The sequence below is a fragment of the Melanotaenia boesemani genome, chromosome 14, assembly GCF_017639745.1.
Source record: "Melanotaenia boesemani isolate fMelBoe1 chromosome 14, fMelBoe1.pri, whole genome shotgun sequence".
In the NCBI taxonomy this organism is placed as follows: Eukaryota; Metazoa; Chordata; class Actinopteri; order Atheriniformes; family Melanotaeniidae; genus Melanotaenia; species Melanotaenia boesemani.
The window spans coordinates 31,068,470-31,088,664 of NC_055695.1; the positions used below are offsets into that span (position 1 = coordinate 31,068,470).

The 20,195-nt window shown below is 39.0% G+C and overlaps 1 protein-coding gene across 2 annotated transcripts in view; it reads right to left on the reverse strand.

Moving 5' to 3' along the window:
* Positions 1 to 206: 206 nt before the first annotated feature.
* Positions 207 to 20,195, reverse strand: part of LOC121652696 — a 92,229-nt gene continuing 72,240 nt past the window's right edge. For both annotated transcript variants that reach the window (XM_042005618.1, XM_042005616.1), the window contains 2 exons: positions 10,831 to 11,036; positions 207 to 2,118 (listed from right to left, as the gene is read on the reverse strand). In XM_042005618.1, coding sequence (XP_041861552.1) covers positions 1,914 to 2,118; positions 10,831 to 11,036 — 411 coding nt within the window. In that variant the 3' untranslated portion in view covers positions 207 to 1,913. The remainder of the gene's footprint in view (positions 2,119 to 10,830; positions 11,037 to 20,195) is intronic.

Here is a 20,195-nt window from a genome sequence, read left to right on the forward strand (position 1 = left end):
GTTTGTATCGCTGAGGATCAGGTCCAATGCCTGCTGAGTTGTAAGCCGCCTCTGCATTTTGCTTCCTTCTATTTGTTGGAGGTGAAACTAGCTACTATTTATCCCCCTCAGCCCACCATCCCCCACTGCCACAGAATTTACCAGACGTTTCAAGGTAACAAGGAGGGGCTGGATGCAATGGGTGCATTCCTCAGGTAATGGCTGCATTTACAAATGAAGAGATGCTAATTTTTGCCAGCAGAGTCGTCAGTTTGGACTAAAGGTCTTTCGACCCTTCTCTGGGACTTTAGGGAGATATCAAAATTCCTGGGACTTCTAGATGTTGGTAAGTTTATACTTGATCAACAAACTTGTCTTTTAAACTCTCCGTCATTTTTACTGCGGTCGTCCTGTGACCTTACAACTGAACAAATTGTTCATTACACTGCCCCCTACTGGTCATTCACAGATTGCAGATTGTGAATTTATGAAGATGTGCACAAACAATGCTTCAAACACAAAGTGCAAAAGGCAGCCAAGATAAACATGCACACAAATGATTAAAAGCAAGTATAATCTCAGTTTAGTCCTGAATTCAGCACTTCTTTCTACTATAAATAATTACAAGTTCCAAACACCAAGAAAGTGTTTGAAAAAATAATGTCTTCATGCTTGCTGAGACTATGGAGCATCTAACTTTGTATTTTCTTTAAAAGTTGAAGCAGCACTTTTCTGCAGAGGTGCCATAACTTTTTGTTACTTTGCAACAGCATGTGAAGTGAAAAAAGCTAAAAATACTACATAAACACTTTCTATATTGTTTCATTAGATAAAAAATAACCTTTCTAAAGATTGAACTTTTACTTGGTAGATGCACTTTTGAATCATGGTTGACAAACTCTCTAGGAAATTCGACTGTTTTCCCTTTTTTCCTCTCCTGTTTTAATTTTTAGGCCCCCTGGTTCTGAAGTTTGAAAATCAATGCCTTTCTGGTAGATAAAAGCAGCATTAAGTCCTGAATAGCAGCAATTTGAGGTCTAAGAGCCACAGACAAAAAAGGAGTTACTAAGCTCCAGCTTTAATTATTTTTTCAGTTTCTGGACCTTAAAAAAATAATTGAATATTTAAGGAATGCCTAGCACTTAAATCAAAGACAGCTCATGTAAAAGCAATTTGTTGCAATCTCACAATTACAGTTTAAAAAGAAAAGCTTCACTGACTCTGTTTTTCCTTTATAAGCTAAGCTAACCAAGAATTATATGAAAAATATGATTCTGGGAAGAGATGCTGCGCCCTCACCAAATATATAAATCAGCTGCTAATTCGCAGCCGTTATCCATAAAAAGGATCTGTTCTGGATATGATGGTAATATAACATGAGTGCTACTTGTTAGCACGTTTCTATCTGTCTTATAATGGTTTGTGTTTCCACAGCTCATGTCTCTCTTGAAAGCTTTCCTCTCATTTCTGAAGCAGCAGTGGGACAGACGTTGTTCTCGCCCCCGTCCTCGTCACCACTTCACGGGCTATTCAATTAGCAGAAGAAGCATGGGAGATGGAGCCATAATGGAGCTGATGAGATGCATAAGGACAGGTGACACTAATCAGAGCGGCGCCCCATTGTCTCTGTGTGGGCATCATTAAAGAAGGAGAATGATTTTTTTTCCCTCTCTGAGACTGAACACACACATGCATGCACTCTCTTTTTTATCATCAATTTGTAATTTGTGCTTATGTACTCCTGGAATAAAACGAGAGTGTCAGGCTTTATGCTGTGGAAAAACAAGGCTGTGTGACACAACGAAAAATAGGTTTCAAAGTCTAAGATTTCACAAAAATCACATAGATATACTGATATCCCTCAAATGACCGTATGACACATCTCAAACTGAAAAGATTTATTATCACTCTAAATTTTGTAAACTCCCTCTGGTTCAGAGAAAGCAGAGATGCCCACTCTTTAACGCATCCACTTTCTTCTCCTCTCCCCGACTGGGTGAGGCTGGTGATGGAGCCTGACCCTCTGCAGCTGAAGCCTCTTCAGACGGATCCAAGCGGTCCAGATTGCCTCTGGGTTGAACTGTGAAGGCGTGCTGCTCAGCCTGCCTGTATCGACCACTAAGGTAACTCGACACACACCTAAAAAGAGATAAAAACACATGCCACCATGAGCAGAGATGTAAGATGATTTAAGGTCTTCAGGTTTCATCCCACAAATTTCTGTCTAATTAGCTACATTCACTCTCCTCCCAAATAATGTTGTTAGTATAATACCATAATCCTAATCTTATTAATGACTCCCTGCCCTCCCATTAACTAAGTCTTTAGAGTGCGTGGGAGACTCCTGCTTTAATCCAGATAGCTTTCCATCCTGACATGATGCAACCAAACCGTCCAGTCAAACCTTGTCTTTAGGAACTATTTAAGATACTCGACACAGTCTTTTTTATTCCTCTGCATGATGATCCGCTGCTCCTTTGTGTCCCATTCAAACACTTTAGTAGAAGTCCTCCTGGCCCACTGTCCTGCAGGCTTTAGATGTTTGCCTGCTGCAACACACCTGACTAAAATTAATGACTCAATAGCACACTTGTGCAGAGCTTGTCAGAGATCTATTTAATTTGAATAAGGTGTGCTCCAGCAGGGTAACATCTAAAACCTGCAGGATAGTGGGCCTTGAGGACCAGGGTTGGGGATCACTGTTGTAGGTGATTTGTGAATGGATCAGTGGAGATGTATGAGAGTGGTAGTGCTTAGTTGATGTCAAAAGTCTGGCATCTGATTTCTGGACATATTGGATCCCATCAAACTTTTTGCTGGAAATCCCAAGCAGCATCTCATTGCAGTAATCAGCTGGGTGATGATGAAGGCATGGATGAGAATCATAGCTACAGAGCTAGAGAGTGACAATCAAAGCTGAAAGATATTTTTTAGATGGAAAAATGTTGCTTTGGTGACAGGCTTGATATGAGTATGGAATGAAAATGTGAAATCCAGAACAAATCCAGGTGGCAAACTTGTGTGGATGAAGAAATGAAGAGGGCAAGCATCAATAGCAATGAACAGTACTCCAATCGTCCCAAACCCTGCAGCAAATCTACAACTCAATGGCTAAATAAGATATTGCACCATTCCAGTCAAAGTCCAGATCTGATTAAAATGCTGTAGCAGGACCTTCAGAGAGCTGCTCATACATACTGGACCTGTAAACCTTAACGAAACTAAGCATTGTGATAAAAAAGATTGGGTCAAAATTAATCAACAAAACAATGTGAGATTGACAACATCATACTGAAAGTGATAACTTCAAGTTATTGTTGTTAAGATGCTTCTACACAAGCTGTTGAATCGTGGCATGCGCTTAGTTTTTCTCGATATGTAAAAAAAATGTGTTTTTTATAGCAGCATTTGAAAGGAAACCAAAACATGCAGCAACACAGAGGACGAAATATTGAAAGATGCAAATAAAATCAAACTATGTTGAATAAGCTGTGATGTGTACCATGTTACAGCTTATTCTGTCACAGACAGATATAAGCCTCTTTTAGTATTGGTGGAGAATTATGTACTTTGTGTGATTCATGCTGAGCATACTAACTATCTGCACAATCAGTTCATTATCATTAGGTTCATGTGACTGATGTAGGGGCTAATCGTCATAGCTTGACTCTGAGGTGGTTGAACAGCTACACATCGTATCATTTCCTACAATCAGCAGCCACTTAATATCAAGACATACACCTTTCAGTGCTGCCTGGCCCCCTGATGGAAGGCCAAAGGAATCAAGACTCATTATTTCTAAATGCAACTTTTCACCTAGAACAGTTAATAATACCATTTTAATCCAGCATTTTAGAGCAAAAAAAGTACAATGGACACAGAGGGTGGGGAGGGGGTTGGGGGTGTTTCTCCAAGCAGATTGACTGAATGGATAACCTCAGCCCACATAGTAATTGGCTGCTGAGGCAAATCAATGGCTCACATCAGAATTGAAGCATTCTGCTTGTTTACAACATCTATCATTTGTTCTTATCAAGTGTGATCAGAGCAATTTTCCCTCCCTTAATATAGGTTTGATGGCACAAAGAAAAGCTCAATTCTCAGAGAATTGGAAAACACATTTCTGTGCTTTGTGGTAACTAAACTGTCAAGAGATAAGAGAGTCCATAGTATCAGCTTGTGGGTAATTCATCTTACAACCCTTGGCAAAAGAAAATTATGGAATCACCTCTCTTCAGAGATGTTCATTCGCTTATTTTATGTTGTAAAGAAAATAAATAAATAAACAAATTTCTGACATAACATGAAGCTATTCCATTTAACAGCTTGACATTCAGGCCTCGTAAAATATCCTAAAAAAGGTGATAAAACTCTTTCAGTTTTTTGGATAAAGCAATATTATTTTTTTAAGCTTAAAGGTGGCCCAAATTCTTTGAGGCACTGATGTAAAACAATATTGTTCTTCACTTACACTCCAGCTGTAGAGAAGTTGACAGATCAGCTTTGCAAGATGGGACCAGGTTGAGATGACATGCTGCCCGTGTCATTGAGTTTTTATGTCTTACTTGAAGAAAAGCTACTGATTTCACCACTAAACCAACATTTGATTGAGGGAATAAGAGTCCACCTGTCTATTTTCCATAGAGGTAATGACTACTATCTTCCCCAGTGTTTTACCCGACATCAGCCCCATATCATCACCAATGCTGGAAATCTAATGCTTTTCCTAACACAGTCTTTAAATGCATCATAGGACCTGCCACAAACCACATTTCTGGCATCATCTCTTTGACCAGCACTGATCCATTATCACTTTCAGCCAGGGATCTAACCTATAGTCAGGGATCTAACCTAACTCCCAGCAGCCAACCAAATGCTGGTTCAAAGTGAGAAGGGAAAACAAAGATGTGGCTTTGGATAGCCAATTGAAAGAGTGAGGCTGCAAGAAAAAAAGGAGGTAGAGGACAATGTGGACAATGAATGAGGAAGCTAGACAAAAAAAGCGGATAATTAATGCAAAATGACTTTAAGGTGTTTGACCAGGAAGAAAGTAATCTGTTGCAGGGACTGCTGGATCTGCACAAAAGAAAATAATAAGACTGTCCAGATATGATATTAGTTTCAGTTTTCCTCTCTGACACTTTAAGGCCTTCCTTAGTCTCTCTGTGTGTTTCTCTTTTACAAACTTCTTATTTTGTTTGTTGCTCCAAATTTTAGAAGCAGATGCTGGGAACAACCACCATCATTTGAATTAGGCTCTTTGAGGAATTGTACATTTTCCATATACATAGCTTTCAGGTGGGGGGACGGGTCCTGACTGTTGTTTGTGCTTATGCACCAAACAGCAGTTCAGAGTACCCACCCTTTTTGGAGTCCTTGGAGGGGTGTTGGTCCTTCCGCGGACTCTCTCGTTCTGCTGGCGGACTTCAATGCCCACGTGGGCAATGACAGCAAGACCTGGAGGGGCATGATTGGGAGGAATGGCCACACTGATCAGTATCCGAGTGGTGTTTTGTTGTTGGACTTCTGGGCTCGTCATGGACTGTCCATAACGAACACCTTGTTCAGTGTCCACATGTGCACTTGGCACCAGGACACTCTAGACCACAGTTTGATGATTGACTTTGTAGTCATGTTGTCGGATTTGCGGCCGCATGTCTTGGACACTTGGGTGAAGATAGGGGTGGAGCTGTCAAATAATCACCACCTGGGGGGGAGTTGGCTCAGATGGTGGGGGGTTCCGGTCAGGCCTGGCAGACCAAGGGGTTGTTAGGGTTTGCTGGGAACGTCTGGCAGAGTCCCCTTTCAGAAAGAGTTTCAACTCCCATCTCCGGCAGAGCTTCAACCATGTCCCGGGTGAGGCGGGGGACATTGAGTGCCGCTATTGTTGAGACAGCCTCTTCAAAAATGGGGACCGGAGGATGTGCTCCAACTACAGTGGGATCACACTCTTCAGCCTCCCTGGTAAGGTCCATTCAGGGCTGCTGGAGAGGAGGGTCCGTCGGGTAGTCGAACCTTGGATTGAGGAGGAGCAGTGTGGTTTTTGTCCCAGTCGTGGAACAGTGGACCAGCTCTATACTCTCATCAGGGTCTTGGAGTGGCCATGGAGGTTTGCTCTAGTGTTAATTTTATCAGCCATTTTTAAATTTAGTCTCAGTTTCAGTCCAGTTTCAATTGCGCTTATTAGTTTTTATCACATTTAGTCAACCTCATCCCATTTTTATTAGTTGAGCATTTTAATCTTTCATTTAAGTCCAAGAAAATATCATTTTATTTGTCTAGTTTTAGTCAACAAAAACTGTCAATATTTTAGTCCAGTTTTAGTTAGTTAACATTTTAGCCTTTTACTTTTTTATCAGCAGATATTGAATATTGTTATTAGTATATTACATTGTTAGTAGTTAGTAGAACATTGTTAAATGTAGTTTAACAATGTTAAATTTAATGAGACCTAGCAGAAGAAATCATAATTCTCCAGTTTTAGGATTTCTTAATTGGCTTCTTGTTAAATCCAGGATAGAATTAGAAGTTCTTCTCCTCACATATACAGCTCTCCATGACCAAACTCTTTTGGATCTTAAAGATCTCAGAGTTCCTGGTTTTCCCAACAGAATACTTTATGCTCAGACTAAAGGTTTACTTGTGGTTCTCAGAGTCTCTAAGAGTACAATGGCAGGCAGAGCCTTCGGCTATTAGGCCCCTCTCTTTTGGAGCCAGCTCCCAGTTTGGGTTCATGAGGCAGATACTCTCTCTACCTTTAAGATCAAGCTTAAAACCTTCCTTTTTGATAAATCTTATACTTATTTATGGTGCCATAGGCTTAGACTGCTGAGGGACGTCCCGTGATGCACTGAGCTCTTCCTTATCATCTCTCTGCTCCTCATCTTCCATGTATAAATATATGACAGTGTTCGCATCGCTGACATATTTCTCCTCTCTCAGCAGGTCTTCCTGGCTAAAGTTGTGGTGGTTGTTGGTTTCTCTTTGCTGTCCTCTCCGACCCAACTGGTCAAGGCAGATAGCCGTCCTCCCTGAGCTGGGTTCTGGTTCTGCTGGAGGTTTTTCCTTCCAGTTAAAAAGGAGTTTTTCTTTCCACTGTCACCCAGTGCGTGCAGCAAACAATCTGACATGTCGAGCCAAAAGTTCCAGTTTTCCAGCTCACACAATAACATTCCAGCTGGAGATGGTAAGAATCTTCAGCCTGATAGTCGTTCTCCCACATGTTCAGCTGCAGCGCCAAAACTGTGTTTACATGCAGGACCAAATACCCGAGTTTGTGTGCGCAAGACCTAAAACCTAAAACTAAAGGATTTGTTTTAGAAATATGCAGCAATCTGTTGCAATATGTTTTGTCATATATGAGATTTTTGTTCTTTTATTTTAAAAGAGCATCATTATTAATCATTTAAACATACAACTTCCTTGCTGTGTTTTCCTTTGGAAATGGTGGAACTGCATCTTGTGGCCTTTGCTTAAATGTTACAGCAAAATATTTTTGTCTCAGTGTTTTCTGACAGAAGAATGTGGAACACATTAGGTGAGTTTTCCACCCCCAAATCCTTTTTTTCTGACTATGAGTGTAGATTCTTAAAAAAAGGCAAATCTGTGAGCAGTCCTCAAGCTGCAAACCGCTGTAGACAGTAGCGTGAGGTGAGAGAGCAGTGTAGGCCACTTTGTATCATGTCAGCACTCGCAGTTAGACGCCATCTCCACAGTGTCCCTTGTCACCAATCACATCCTTTTAAACCACCCAGGGAGCTCGACACCCCACCTCCCCCCCACCCCCATCACCAAACTCCCTTTCCCTCCTTCTCACACATACACGCACACACGCACACACACACTCCTTATCTGTCAATGCTGCTTAAATAATGTAATTAATGACTTAATTAACATTTCCATAATCTATTTTAATAAATCTAACACGGCATAATGAGAGTTTCTAACCTCCAGGCAGTGGCATATAAAAATTCACAGAGCAGAGCTGCGCGGTCAGGGCTCTGTCTCCGCGCCACAAACTCTCACCATGACAGTAAAGGAAGGAGAGGGCGCATATTGTGTGACAGCCTTCTTAAAGGCAGCTCAAGCCTGACAAATACCATGTGACTTCATGAATGTGTCCACTAACAGACCTGCAGCAGAAGGGCACACCAAAGCCAGACAGGCACCTTCATGGTAAGCAGAGTTTTTCAGCACATGCCCAACCAGTAAATACCTAGTGTGCAGTGTGAGTAAGTACCTCGTAAATAAGTTGCACTGGATCCTAAAAGGAGTGAATGTTGGTAACTTTTAACAACATTAACAGAGACACCAAGTCAGCAGCTTGTTTTGTGTCTTCTGTATTTATAGCCCATTTCTGAACTTGCATCTGTATGTGAGACATTCATCCCAAATGTTGTCAAATTCACATGGATATTTTCCCAATGTCTCTATCAAATATTTTTCCATTTTCTTCTTTCTGAAATGCTTCAGAGTAAAATCTGAGCAAATACTGTGAAAAGTTCCTAACTTGACATAATCTGACATGAGTTTCATGCATTTGGAAATGTTTTAGTCCATTTACAATAAATAAATTTGTCCAGATTTGTGAATCAACAACACTTTGCTTCTTTTATTTATTTCACAATAAAATCTTTAATAATAACATCAATAATAATAATAATAATAATAATAATAATAAAATGAATAATAATATTTTTCCTTTTAATGTTGTACGTTGTCTAAATGCTGAATGATGGGCTCCTTTCTGCTTTCTTTACTTTCCATGTGGAAATATCTGACGTTGTTGTCATTCATTTGTGTTTCTCTTCTTCTTACTCAGCAGAAATTCCTGGATTAGAGTTATGCTGCTTGTTGACCCCTCTTTCCTGTCCTCTCCACCCAAAACCTGTCCAAGATGATGGCCGTCCTCCTGATTCTGGTTGTGATGGAGGTTTTTTCCTTCCTGGTTCTGGTTGTGATGGAGGTTTTCCTCTCCACTGTCTCCTCGTGCAGCTCAGGATTTGAAGCATTTGTTGGTTTTCTTAGCTAGGTCGTCTTTATTAAACGATTTATATGAAAGCGGTTATTGCTGTAAATTGGCTCTATATAAATAAATAAAAATAAATAATCTGGACACAAAAATATGACCTGAAGAGAAAGAATTAAATTAATAAAGCTATATTTATGAAAAACGACTTTAAATCCAACAACTAAATGCTTTTCCACTGAAACAGCTAGAAATGCTTTTGACTAATACATGATAACACGACAAAAGACCAAATCATTTTGTTAATAATAACTAAGTCTGCTTCACCCAAGTCAAAATTACATGTACTAGAGGTAAAATTTAGAAGCTCTTGTATCAACCTGAAGCAAATGAATAACAATTTTTACAGGAATAAAGTTGAGTTTGCATTAAATAACCTATCATCAGTAATGTTGTAGCCATGGCAACAATCAACAGCTAAAATCAACACAGAGGGTAGCAAAATGCTCCTTTCAGCATCCACCAGGAATGAGTATAAATGACCATGAGTACACATCATAGATCCAACATGGAGCAAACAATAAAAGGTCATTCTGAGCTGTTTGCTTGTTTAGTTTGGCCTGGTTCTTGTTTGGAAGACTTACAGGCAGAGTGGTGGCTGGGTTGGGCTGGGCAGAGGAGGTGGAGGTTACGGGGGGGTGGGGTGGTCGCTCCTTACAAGAGCTGAACCCGCAGGGCTGAAGTATGACTGAGATGCACACTGACAGGGGGCAGCAGGATGCTGGCACATCCCAGACAGCACTAGCACCATGGGGCATGGGTCTGTAAGGACCACCAATCCTAATAAGGGCACCCACCAACCTTCTTCTTTGCGTCGACAAACGTGTTCTTCAATGAAACTTTACAAACTATTGTTATTTGATCCTATTTTGAGTCAGTGAGTACAAACGTGCAGTCGAGATCTGCAAATAAAGCAACACGTTGGAGGCTGCTGGACACGCTGTAAACAAACCAATTTCCTGTCACAGAATTACAGCTCATTACTAGCATGGACGAGAGCTTCAACAACATAATGATGTAGAAGCACACCCCCCCTGCCGCCACATTTATTAATTACCAGTTGACTTGCTGCATTCCTTGTATAGGCATTTAATGGGGTAGGGGTGGGTTGGTGGTGGTGGTGGTGGTGGGGGGGGGGGGGGTTCTGAGCCTTGTTGAGTCAATTACAAACAGCCTCTCTTCCTCTAGTTAAGACAAACACTGGAGGAAGGACACATGTACAAGACAAGTTTTAATTTTGCTGCTGGCACAAAATGCAGCTCAGGGTAATTAGAGGGTCACTTCTACCACTATAATTATATTTTACAGTGAATTTTAACTAATTGGGGAGCAGTAGAGATCCAAGAATTTGCTTGTTAAAGCAAACTTCACATTAAAAAGGTGGATTTACTTGAAAACATATAAAATAATGAAGCCTGATTCCACCAAACTCAGTTTGAGTCTATCATAAATGTGCAGCCTGACCAACTGTTTTCAGCAATTACTGATTATATAACCTGTATTTGTAATCTGATTACAGTATCTACCATATGTTCTCTAATCAGAGAGTAGATTTTGTTTACAAAGGGAATCCAATGCATTGTTTACAAGCTAGATGTTAATAAAAACAGACTCTTCATTTACTGATGGTTTACAGTACCACAAGTATTGTTCCAATTAGCAATATGAAAATGAGGGAGAAGTGAAACAAAGGGAGGTCAGGCAGCAGCATGTTTTTATAAAGGAAGCAGTAGGCTACTTAACAAGAATTTGGCAGTAAGTAGTTCAGTCACTCAGCCATATGTAAAGGTAAACAGATGAAGAATTACACATAAAATACTTACTTGATGAGCAGAAGCTCCGTCAGTACACCAAAAGAAACTGCGGCCACTTTAAAGGTGATGGGTGGAGGAGGGTTGGTGAAGGCCGTCATCATGCAGTGAACAACATAAGGAACCAGCCCCAGCAGAACCACAGCGGTGATCAATACAAGCCACGTCTGCCACTGGAAACACAACAACTGCCACGGAGAACTCCTCTGCAGCTGGTACTGGGTAAGAGAAAAGTTCAGATCATCACTGACTGCAGTTTCCATAATGATCCTGTCATGTCGAAGCAGATTTGGTTGATAAAATCTAGATGGTCTGATGAAACTTGGCTGGAAAATTCAGAATGAAGTGTAAAAACTTATTCCATATCTTCCTCCAGTCATGACAAACTAAAAAAGGTTAACTTTGTCCATTACTTGCCAAAAGTAAAGTCATAATACCACAGATGTGCTTTACAAAGTGGAGATGAGTAAAACAACCAACTTGATTTAAACTTGTCTTATAACCTAAAGAAGAATGATGTTTTTATGGGGGGGGGTGGGGGGGGGGACCATTTTCACTGTTACATCACTAAACCTGCAGCAGAGCAGCTGTGCTGTTGGAAAAAGTTGAGCAGAGAAAATGGATGGAGAAATTAAAAACAAAAAAGGAGCAAATGAGGTGGACCTAAAGTGACAGAGGAGGAGACCATGATAATGAACATTTTCAGAAAGAGACAGAGTCAGCACAGCAGAAAGTGACGCTCTGCACAGACATTAAAAACATTGCAGCTTCTTTTTCTTCTTCTTCTTTTGCTGGTTGCATGTGAGCTATACTGGTCCACAGTACTCCCGCAGTTTATGGTGACACTGCTCCGTTTGCTACGTCTGGGTACACATCTGTAAGTTTTCTGAAAACAGACCAAAATACGCAGATAAATAAGGCAGAAGACGGACAGAGAGCTCGCCTGCATCTGCATGCGTATTTAACACTGAGCGTGAAAGAGGCTTTAGTTACAAAAAAATGCTGTAGAGAACCAAGGAAGTCTAAAACTAAGATGAACACCCTCCATATTCTCAGGTAAATCTGGAAAAGATGGAAAATAGATGAAGAAGTCACTTGCAGACATGTCTGCTAGAAGTACTGACCACTACAAAAAAAAAACAAAAAAAAAAAAACAAGAGATGGGTGGAGCTAACCAACGTCATCATAATACATGCCTGGATCAAGACCTGGTTCTGATCAGTTCTGTGGAGAAAGACAGGTTCAGGGCGACTGTATATAGTCTGTATTAATAACAAAAGATATCTATTCTGTATTCTACACTGTTATTAACTGATTGAAGAGTGACAGTCATATTTCCATCATCTCTATCCACTGTTACATGTTCCTTACGAATAAGAACGAAAGTTTAGTGTTGTTACGTTTGCTGTTCCCATGGAATCAGTAAAGTCATCAGAACCTTAGGAATGGATATAATCCTATTATTTTCCATGCAGTTTTTCATTTTTTCATTTTTTTATGTTTTTATGGGAATGTGCTGAGCCATAGTAATACATAAATCTGATTAGATGGGTAGATTCAACCAGTTTTGACTGCTTAACCCACTAAGGCAGTTCAGCTAGCCAGCGTCATGTTGGACAAGATTAATTCCAGTAACTATGACGACTGCGTCTTGATTTGAGCTCTGCTTTAACACATCGATCAGATGGAGCTGCCATTGTGTTTCTCATGATTACATTAACACATCATCAGAGGGGATATCTGGCTGGGACGGTTCTTGTTTGGCTCCAAACAGAAGGCGCTGAAGTATCTGAACCACCAACCTTATTTTCATTTAGCAGCAGAGTCAACCAGGAGTTGTTAGGTTTTATTTTTTATTTGATTTTTAATTGTATTTATTTATAAGTACATGAGTATTTGATTTATAGAATTTATATGTATGGCATACAAATAATAAATTAGAAAAATAATTTAACTTCTTCTTCTTCTTTATTCTTTTTGGCAGTTGGCAAAAATGAATTGGTGCATTAGTGCCACCAAGTGATCTGGAGTGTGGACCATAATGTTTGCAAGAGCCCAAGTTATCAAAACAGTAGTTTGTCTGCTACATTTCCCTAATTCCATGTGCCCCATTCATGTTGCCACCACTACATTAAAAACACCAGGTGGACCAAAAATAGCCGAAAATCGCTGGAAGTTTGAAAGGTGAATGTCCAACATTGTAAACATAGTTTAGACTTGTTATTTTAAACTCTGCACCTCAAAGCTCACATTACAGCATCATGTGCACTGACTGTCTACAATTACCAGTTTTATGAAAACAATCCAGCTGCAGAGCCAAACTGGAATATAGAAGATCTGCTACGTGCAGAACGACTCATACAGCTTCACACAGCTCCCATATCTTTAATCCTTCAGTTCAGGCATATAACACTAAAAACACATAGAAAGACTAGAAGATGCATGCAATCATTAAGCCAGCATACAAACACTGCCCTAAGTCCTCTGTAAATATCGTCTTGCTTTGGAGACAAACCAAACCACTTAAACAGTGTTTGATTAGTGTCTGGAATTCATCTGCAAATGCACACTTGCCTTGTCCTCTTTCATGGCTGCTATTCATTAATTAGATTCTTTGTGCAACTGAGCTATCCTCAGTGTTTAAGGTTACATCAGGCCCCACTAAGTGGCTGCCTGATAACAGAATGCATCCATCTTCATTACTCAGCCCTTTCTGTCTGGGCTTGCTCCTCCACAAGTGAGCTATGTCAGTGGCTTCTAAAGAACTGATACATTTCATTGCACTCACATCTTGAACTTTTGCCTCCTTTGATTTTAGTCACTCTGACTGAATTTACAAGGTTGTTGTTTTCACTCACATTTAATTCTGCAGCTGTAGCTCTTCCTTCTGAAAGTACCTTATAAAAATTTAGGAGTTAATTTTTTGGTTTATAGATTCAAAAACTGTCCTGGTCAATGCAGTGTGAGGATGGTTAGATACAGCATGCAGCCAAGTAATTTGTACTAAATATACCAGTACCATAATAGAAACCAGTTTCATGCTTGTGTCTTTTGGCATGAGAGGGAACCAGAAGACAACACATGACAACATAAAAACCAAGTACATGTGGGATATTACAGATACCTGTAAGAATCATCTGTGTTTATAATGTACAATTCTGCACATTCACCCAGTTTTCTGCAAATGCACTGGCATGTAACTTAAAATTAGGCCTAGACATGCTGTTATGTTGGTTTGTTTGGTTGTGTGTTCCACATTTTTTACAGGGTATAGACTATGTATAGAGAAGGGTTCTGTGAATCCAAAACAATCAAAAAAGATCACACATTTTAAGTTGTTCTCATAGTAAAAACTGGTATAGACTTCCTGCTGGGTGTGGTTGAAGAGTTGTGAGCATTGTGTAGATGGGAAAAACAAAGTAAATGCTATTTAGGTTATATTTGGATCATATATTTAGCTTTCACATTGGTATTTGTGCTGCCAGATCTCACAGGAGTACACTGCTAAGACAAGCCTAAAACAAAATTAACTTTCTCCTGATTTGTTGGTCTGGAAAATTCCATTTCCAATACAGAGTCAGAACACTTCATGAGAAAATCAAGAGCAAAATGCTAAAGAAAGCAGCAAACAATGTGTTCCTCTTGCTTATTATTGTGTTTCTCATCCTGGGCCTGGAGACTTCAGCACATTCAGAGATTCTTCTGTTTTTACACATTCAAATGAATAACAAGGCTAAAAATAAATGAATGAAAAGCTTGTCAACAAGCTTAATGACTAGAAACTTGCAGTTAACAAGTTTTAAGGTCAGTGGTGCTAAAATAAAATTTAGTCATTTTAATTTAACACAAAAAGTAAGGAAATGAGTATTTGCTTGATTAATTCTTTGTTGTGACAATAAATCTTCTACTGTTAAAAAGTCTGTTTATTTCCCTTTAAAATGGAGCCACATTTGTAAAGAAAATGTATTTGTGGGATGAGCAGCAGAGTGTGGGATGTGTATGTCTTCTCTCTGAAACAGCTGATTCTGCTGTCGACTCTTGTTTGGTGTTGTTTAATGGGTTGGGGGGTTGAAGTCTGAAGAAACAAGATGTGTTTAACCCACTGAAATCTAACCCTAACTCTAAAACATTCTTTTTTAAAAATATAAATATAAGACTTGTTGCGGACCAACTGTTTTACTGGAGCACTGCTAATGCAACTAGATGCTGATGCAACTTTTTGTTGCATCATCATCATCAGTTACTGGGATGGATTAAAAAAATAATTGCATTTGTAATAAGCGTTTTTTGAATCTGCAGTAATGAATTTATCCTGGAATGGTATATATCGTTCACATCTCAAGAATCTTAGTATTTCCAGTGGTGTGTAATATGTGTAGGTACTTTGAAGCAACACTGAGTAAAATACATATTTATTTGTCATGTCCCGCCCACGGGACGTCTGGTACCAGCAGGTTAACAATGTCTTCATTTAACAAACAGGGATCTCAGTATCATGTGGAAGATATATACACAGCCACAACATCCTGGTACCTCATCTTCATGCTGGTCACTAGCTGGGTCCCACACTGCTGTGGGATGGCATCCCATTCGTTAACCAGCATCTGACCCCAGTAAGCCAGTGTGGTTGTGTTGACTTCTCTGGTACCAACAGCAGCCCAAACTGATCCCACAAGTGTTCAGTGTGGTGGAGGTCAGGACTGCAGGCAGGTCATCCATCGTCTGGACGTAGTCCCTGATAAACCCCGTTTTAAGGGGGTGAATGTTGTCATCTTGGAGGATAGCGGTGTTTTGGCAGAGGTAGTGTAATGGTGTGGGACAGCATCTCCCTCACTGGAAAAACTAGGCTTGTCATCGTTGGAAGAAATCTTAATGCAGAGATGTGGAGATGAGATTCTGCAGCCAGTGGTGATCCCATATCTCCGCAGTCTGGGACTGAACTCTATCCTCCAAGATGACAACGCTAAAGTTTTCAATGAGCACAACCCACATACTCAACACTGCTGCTCATCTAACAGATGCATTGTTCTTACAAATTAAAAGGGAAATAAACAGGCTTCCAACAATATAAAAAGTATAACAAATAAATATTATTGCAATAAAGAAAATATTCCACCAAACACTCATTTACTCACTTTTTATGTTAAGTTTATATAATTTTAATATATATATATATATATATATATATATATATATATATATATATATATATATATATATATATATATATATATGAATTTTATAATGCAAAATTGAAACACAGTTAGGACCAGATCTGCATCATTGATGGAGTTTAGCATTAGTATTAACTGTAGAATTAGCATAAGTGTCTATTTTGTTGTCTCACTATGAAAACAGTTAGAATGATAACATGAACCAGGAGGAGATATATTTTATATTTTCAAATGTCCTCATGATGTAGTTGATAACATTACAATATCAGCCAAACAATTGATTAATAAAGTTAAAATAAACAGTTATTCATGGGAGCAGATAAACTTTGCTAGCAGCAGTTGTGGCAGTTTCTATGCCCAAAGCTTTTGTAAATATCAGTGTCATTATCATCATGTGTGCTACATAAATAATTAACAAAATGAGACGACAAACCTTTTATTGTTATTATTATTATTATTATTATTATTAATAATAATAATAATAATAATCATCATCATCATCATCATCATCATCCTCTTTAGTCACTTAAACTTTGGGTCAAACAATCTGGCTGTGTCTTTATGAGAATCATATTAGTTTTAAAAACTTGACATCTCTGGTTCATTAGTTATCTCCTTGTTGTGTGTGTGAGCATATGTTCTGGAGGAAGAAGAGCTAATGTGGAAAATATGCTGAAAATGAATTTGGGTTGACTGTCCAGCTATTAATAATGACTCTGTTTGGATAAATAGTGTCCTACTTTCAGAATCTGTGGATTTAAATATTCCCAAAAGGCTTCTCCCCTCTTCTGTTGATTGATTGGTATAGTGTTTAAAGGTCATAGTCATAAAACATCAGGATGTAAATAACAGGATGTGATTTTTCTTTAACCAGTGGTTAATGTATTGCTTGTTGACTTTTTAAGTTACACCTTGTTTCTCAGTCTGGTTTTTGGTTTACCACATTATTTGAATGTATGATTAAGTGGAGAGCAAATGACGGTGTTCTCTGCAGAAAAGAGGCAGGTAAGGTGTGCCACACCGCTGATGCATGTCCTGATGTGGTCGGTTTAATCATTGCTGCCTTTGGCTAACAGATGAATCTTGTCTTCTTTTTCTTAGATAAAAGGAAAAATATAGGAAACCGGCTGTTATTCCAAACACAGTAACATGAAAGCAACACAGATATGTCAGTCTTATTACAGTCACAACAAAAAAGCCTGATTTTGTCTTGATAATTAAAAGCAGAGGTTCAGATGATGGATATGACACTAAATCTGTTTGATTGTTCTGTTAAAGACCACATTTAGTTTAATTTGTCCAAAGCTTGTGCCATCGGTTGCCATTCCCTAGTTAATATAAAAAAGCCCTCACTCTGGCAACACATTCACTCTGTTGTTTCCTCAAAGACTGAGAAGAATATTTTGGTTTGTGCAGGTGTTGTCCCGTTCGCATTTTATTAGAGACTTTCAGAACTTGATTGCAGTCACTGGTGAAATGACATTCAGAACAGATTTACGTGATTTTGTATTGGGTATTTAATGACAGCTATTTAACATCCACTTTAGACACAATAACTATAATAAAAATGATAAAACAACCGGGGTTAAAGAGGTCTTCAGCTTGCTAGCACTCTTTGAAATCTCTAAAACTACACTCACCCTGCAGCTACTGCTATTTTATTTTATTTCTAAAACTTATTTTTCTGTGGAGATATACATCTATATAAGTCTGAAGAAGTTTTGGTCCAAGGGACCCTTTTTAAGGAATTAGTTGCCTACGTTTTCACCAAAGCTAAAAGCCCTGTGAGCATCCAGCTAATTGTCTACTAATGTTTGAAATAAAAAGAGCAAAAAGTCTCTGTTTTCTCAGAGCTGCAGTTCAGCTTGTCTGCAGGTGTTGGGTTCATACTGTGCACAAACAGAAAGCAGTGAAGCCTGCACAGTAGAATGTGTGAAGATCTGCTTCAGTTGCCTTCAGAAAAAAGAATCTGGCCTTGAGGCATTTTCCTGCGGAGGTTTTTTTGAAGAGGTTTATTTTTTGCTTTAGAGCATAACTGCTGTGAAACAATCCGAAAATATTCTCTTTTTCTTTCAATATGGTACTTTGTTGTTAAAATTGCAGTGATTGACTCATGAGCTCTCTCAACCACTGCAGTTCTGTCTCTTCCCTGTGTAGCCATACATGGCCTTGTTTCATTTTCAGCCTTCTTCTATCTTACTATACAATAGTTAAGATAATGATAAGACATCTATTATGTGCATTTCTGGAGTGATGCTGTCCAGCAGCGTCCCAAAGCTGAGAAACCAAACTTTGCAACTTTCCTCTTCCATGACACTGTGTGATGTTGCAGCTGAGTTTAGCTTTACGCACCGCGTCGGATGCTAGTAAGCGTTTTAAACATGCACCATGGCTGATTCAAAGATAATCAGAGAAAGTCAGTAAATAAAGAGAGGGACAGAGCAAGACATAAGACAAGAGCCAATATCAGGCTGACTTTTACTGACCGCACAGATCTCACATTTCAGGTCGGATGCAAGATGGATACCAAATTAAACGTCGTTAGGGGGCTGAGAAAATCTTCAAATGTTCTGTAGAACATCTATAACTTTGCTGTTGCAGGGTTTCTAATTCTCTTGTTAAACACATATACAACAGTGAGCCTTTTTATACAACAAAACAAACAAAACAAACAAAAACAAAACAAATACAAAATAGCACTTAAGGGTCAAGTGCATTATGAAGGTGACATCCATCCCATGCCACATAAAACAATTGCAGAAGAAGTGGCTTTGAGTCGGCTCTAGGATCAATGGAAACACCTGATGTTGCAGTCAGGACCACCAAAACTGGCAAGGTTCCCTTTTTTAACTGAAAGACAAATCTAGTTGAATTATGTATTATTATTATTATTATTATTATTATTATTATTATTATTATTATTATTTTTTTTTTTATTTATCAAGATGATAGGATACAGCCTAATGCCATCCCTCCCCGAGGTGGCATGGCGTTCACTGGACCGGTAAACAGACAAACTACAACACAGAATCAAGAAGCTTTAAAACTGTCTGGTTTTTGCTGGTGTACCCGCATATATGTATATATATATATATATGTATATATATATATATATATATATATATATATATATATATATATATATATATACATATTTGTGTGTGTGTGTGTGTTTGAAAAACTCTTTAAAATGCCACTTTTTGCTGTTAAAATGGTTGTTATCTCATGCTCTGACACCCCATGTTCATTTTTATAGACAGCTCACAGACAGACGAGACAGAGCAGCAGTGAGTTTCCCTTCTGATCATGAGCAAATAAGAGACATTTATTACACTGTAATCTGTTACCATTCATGCTGCTCAGAGGAAGATCAGCTCAACTGCAGCAGCAAATCTCAGAGCTGCTATGTCTGATTCCCACCTTATTACTCTACTCATCCACCATGTTGGCATTTTGCTGTGATTTCCAGACTTCCAGAGGTTAAGAATCCTCAGATTCATTCATTCATTCATTCATTCATTCATTCATTCATTCATTCATTCATTCATTCATTCAATCATTCATTTATTCATTCAATCATTCATTCATTCATTCATTCATTTAACATACAAAAGGGGGGCAGACTGTGGGGCAATGCCAGACACAGTATTTTGCCCAAGGGTTTGTAGACTGGCAAACTTGGGGATCAGACCCTTCTAACTGAGTGACCACTCTACCTCATGATCCAGCAACTGTTTTTGTATGTTCTTTGATCATATTTTACTGTAAGCTTGCAGTCTAAAACCAAATTTCAATGTTGAAATTGTCATTCAGACTCATTTTCTGCCTTGATCTACTCTTTTACAAACTATAACTGAAGTATGTTGGTTTTCATGGCCCCCTCAATCTAACAGCCAAGTCATAATTGGATGTGGGGGTGCACAGAGCAACAGTAGATACTTGTTCCTGTTACAGTTTGCATATGGAGGTAGTAAGCGATGTGCTGCATATGCACATAACCAATCAAGCTTGTGGACGAGTCTAAATGGGCAGAACAAATTGCAATGCAGGCGGTAGTCCACAGAGCGCCTCCTGCACACCCTACGATGACAACCTCACTGGATCAGTTGTTGAAAACGATTTATTTTACCCTCCCTACCAACTGTGCAAATGTTTCCAAGTTACCAGCTGTGGTTTTCTCCATTTAGTCTCCAGAGAATTACG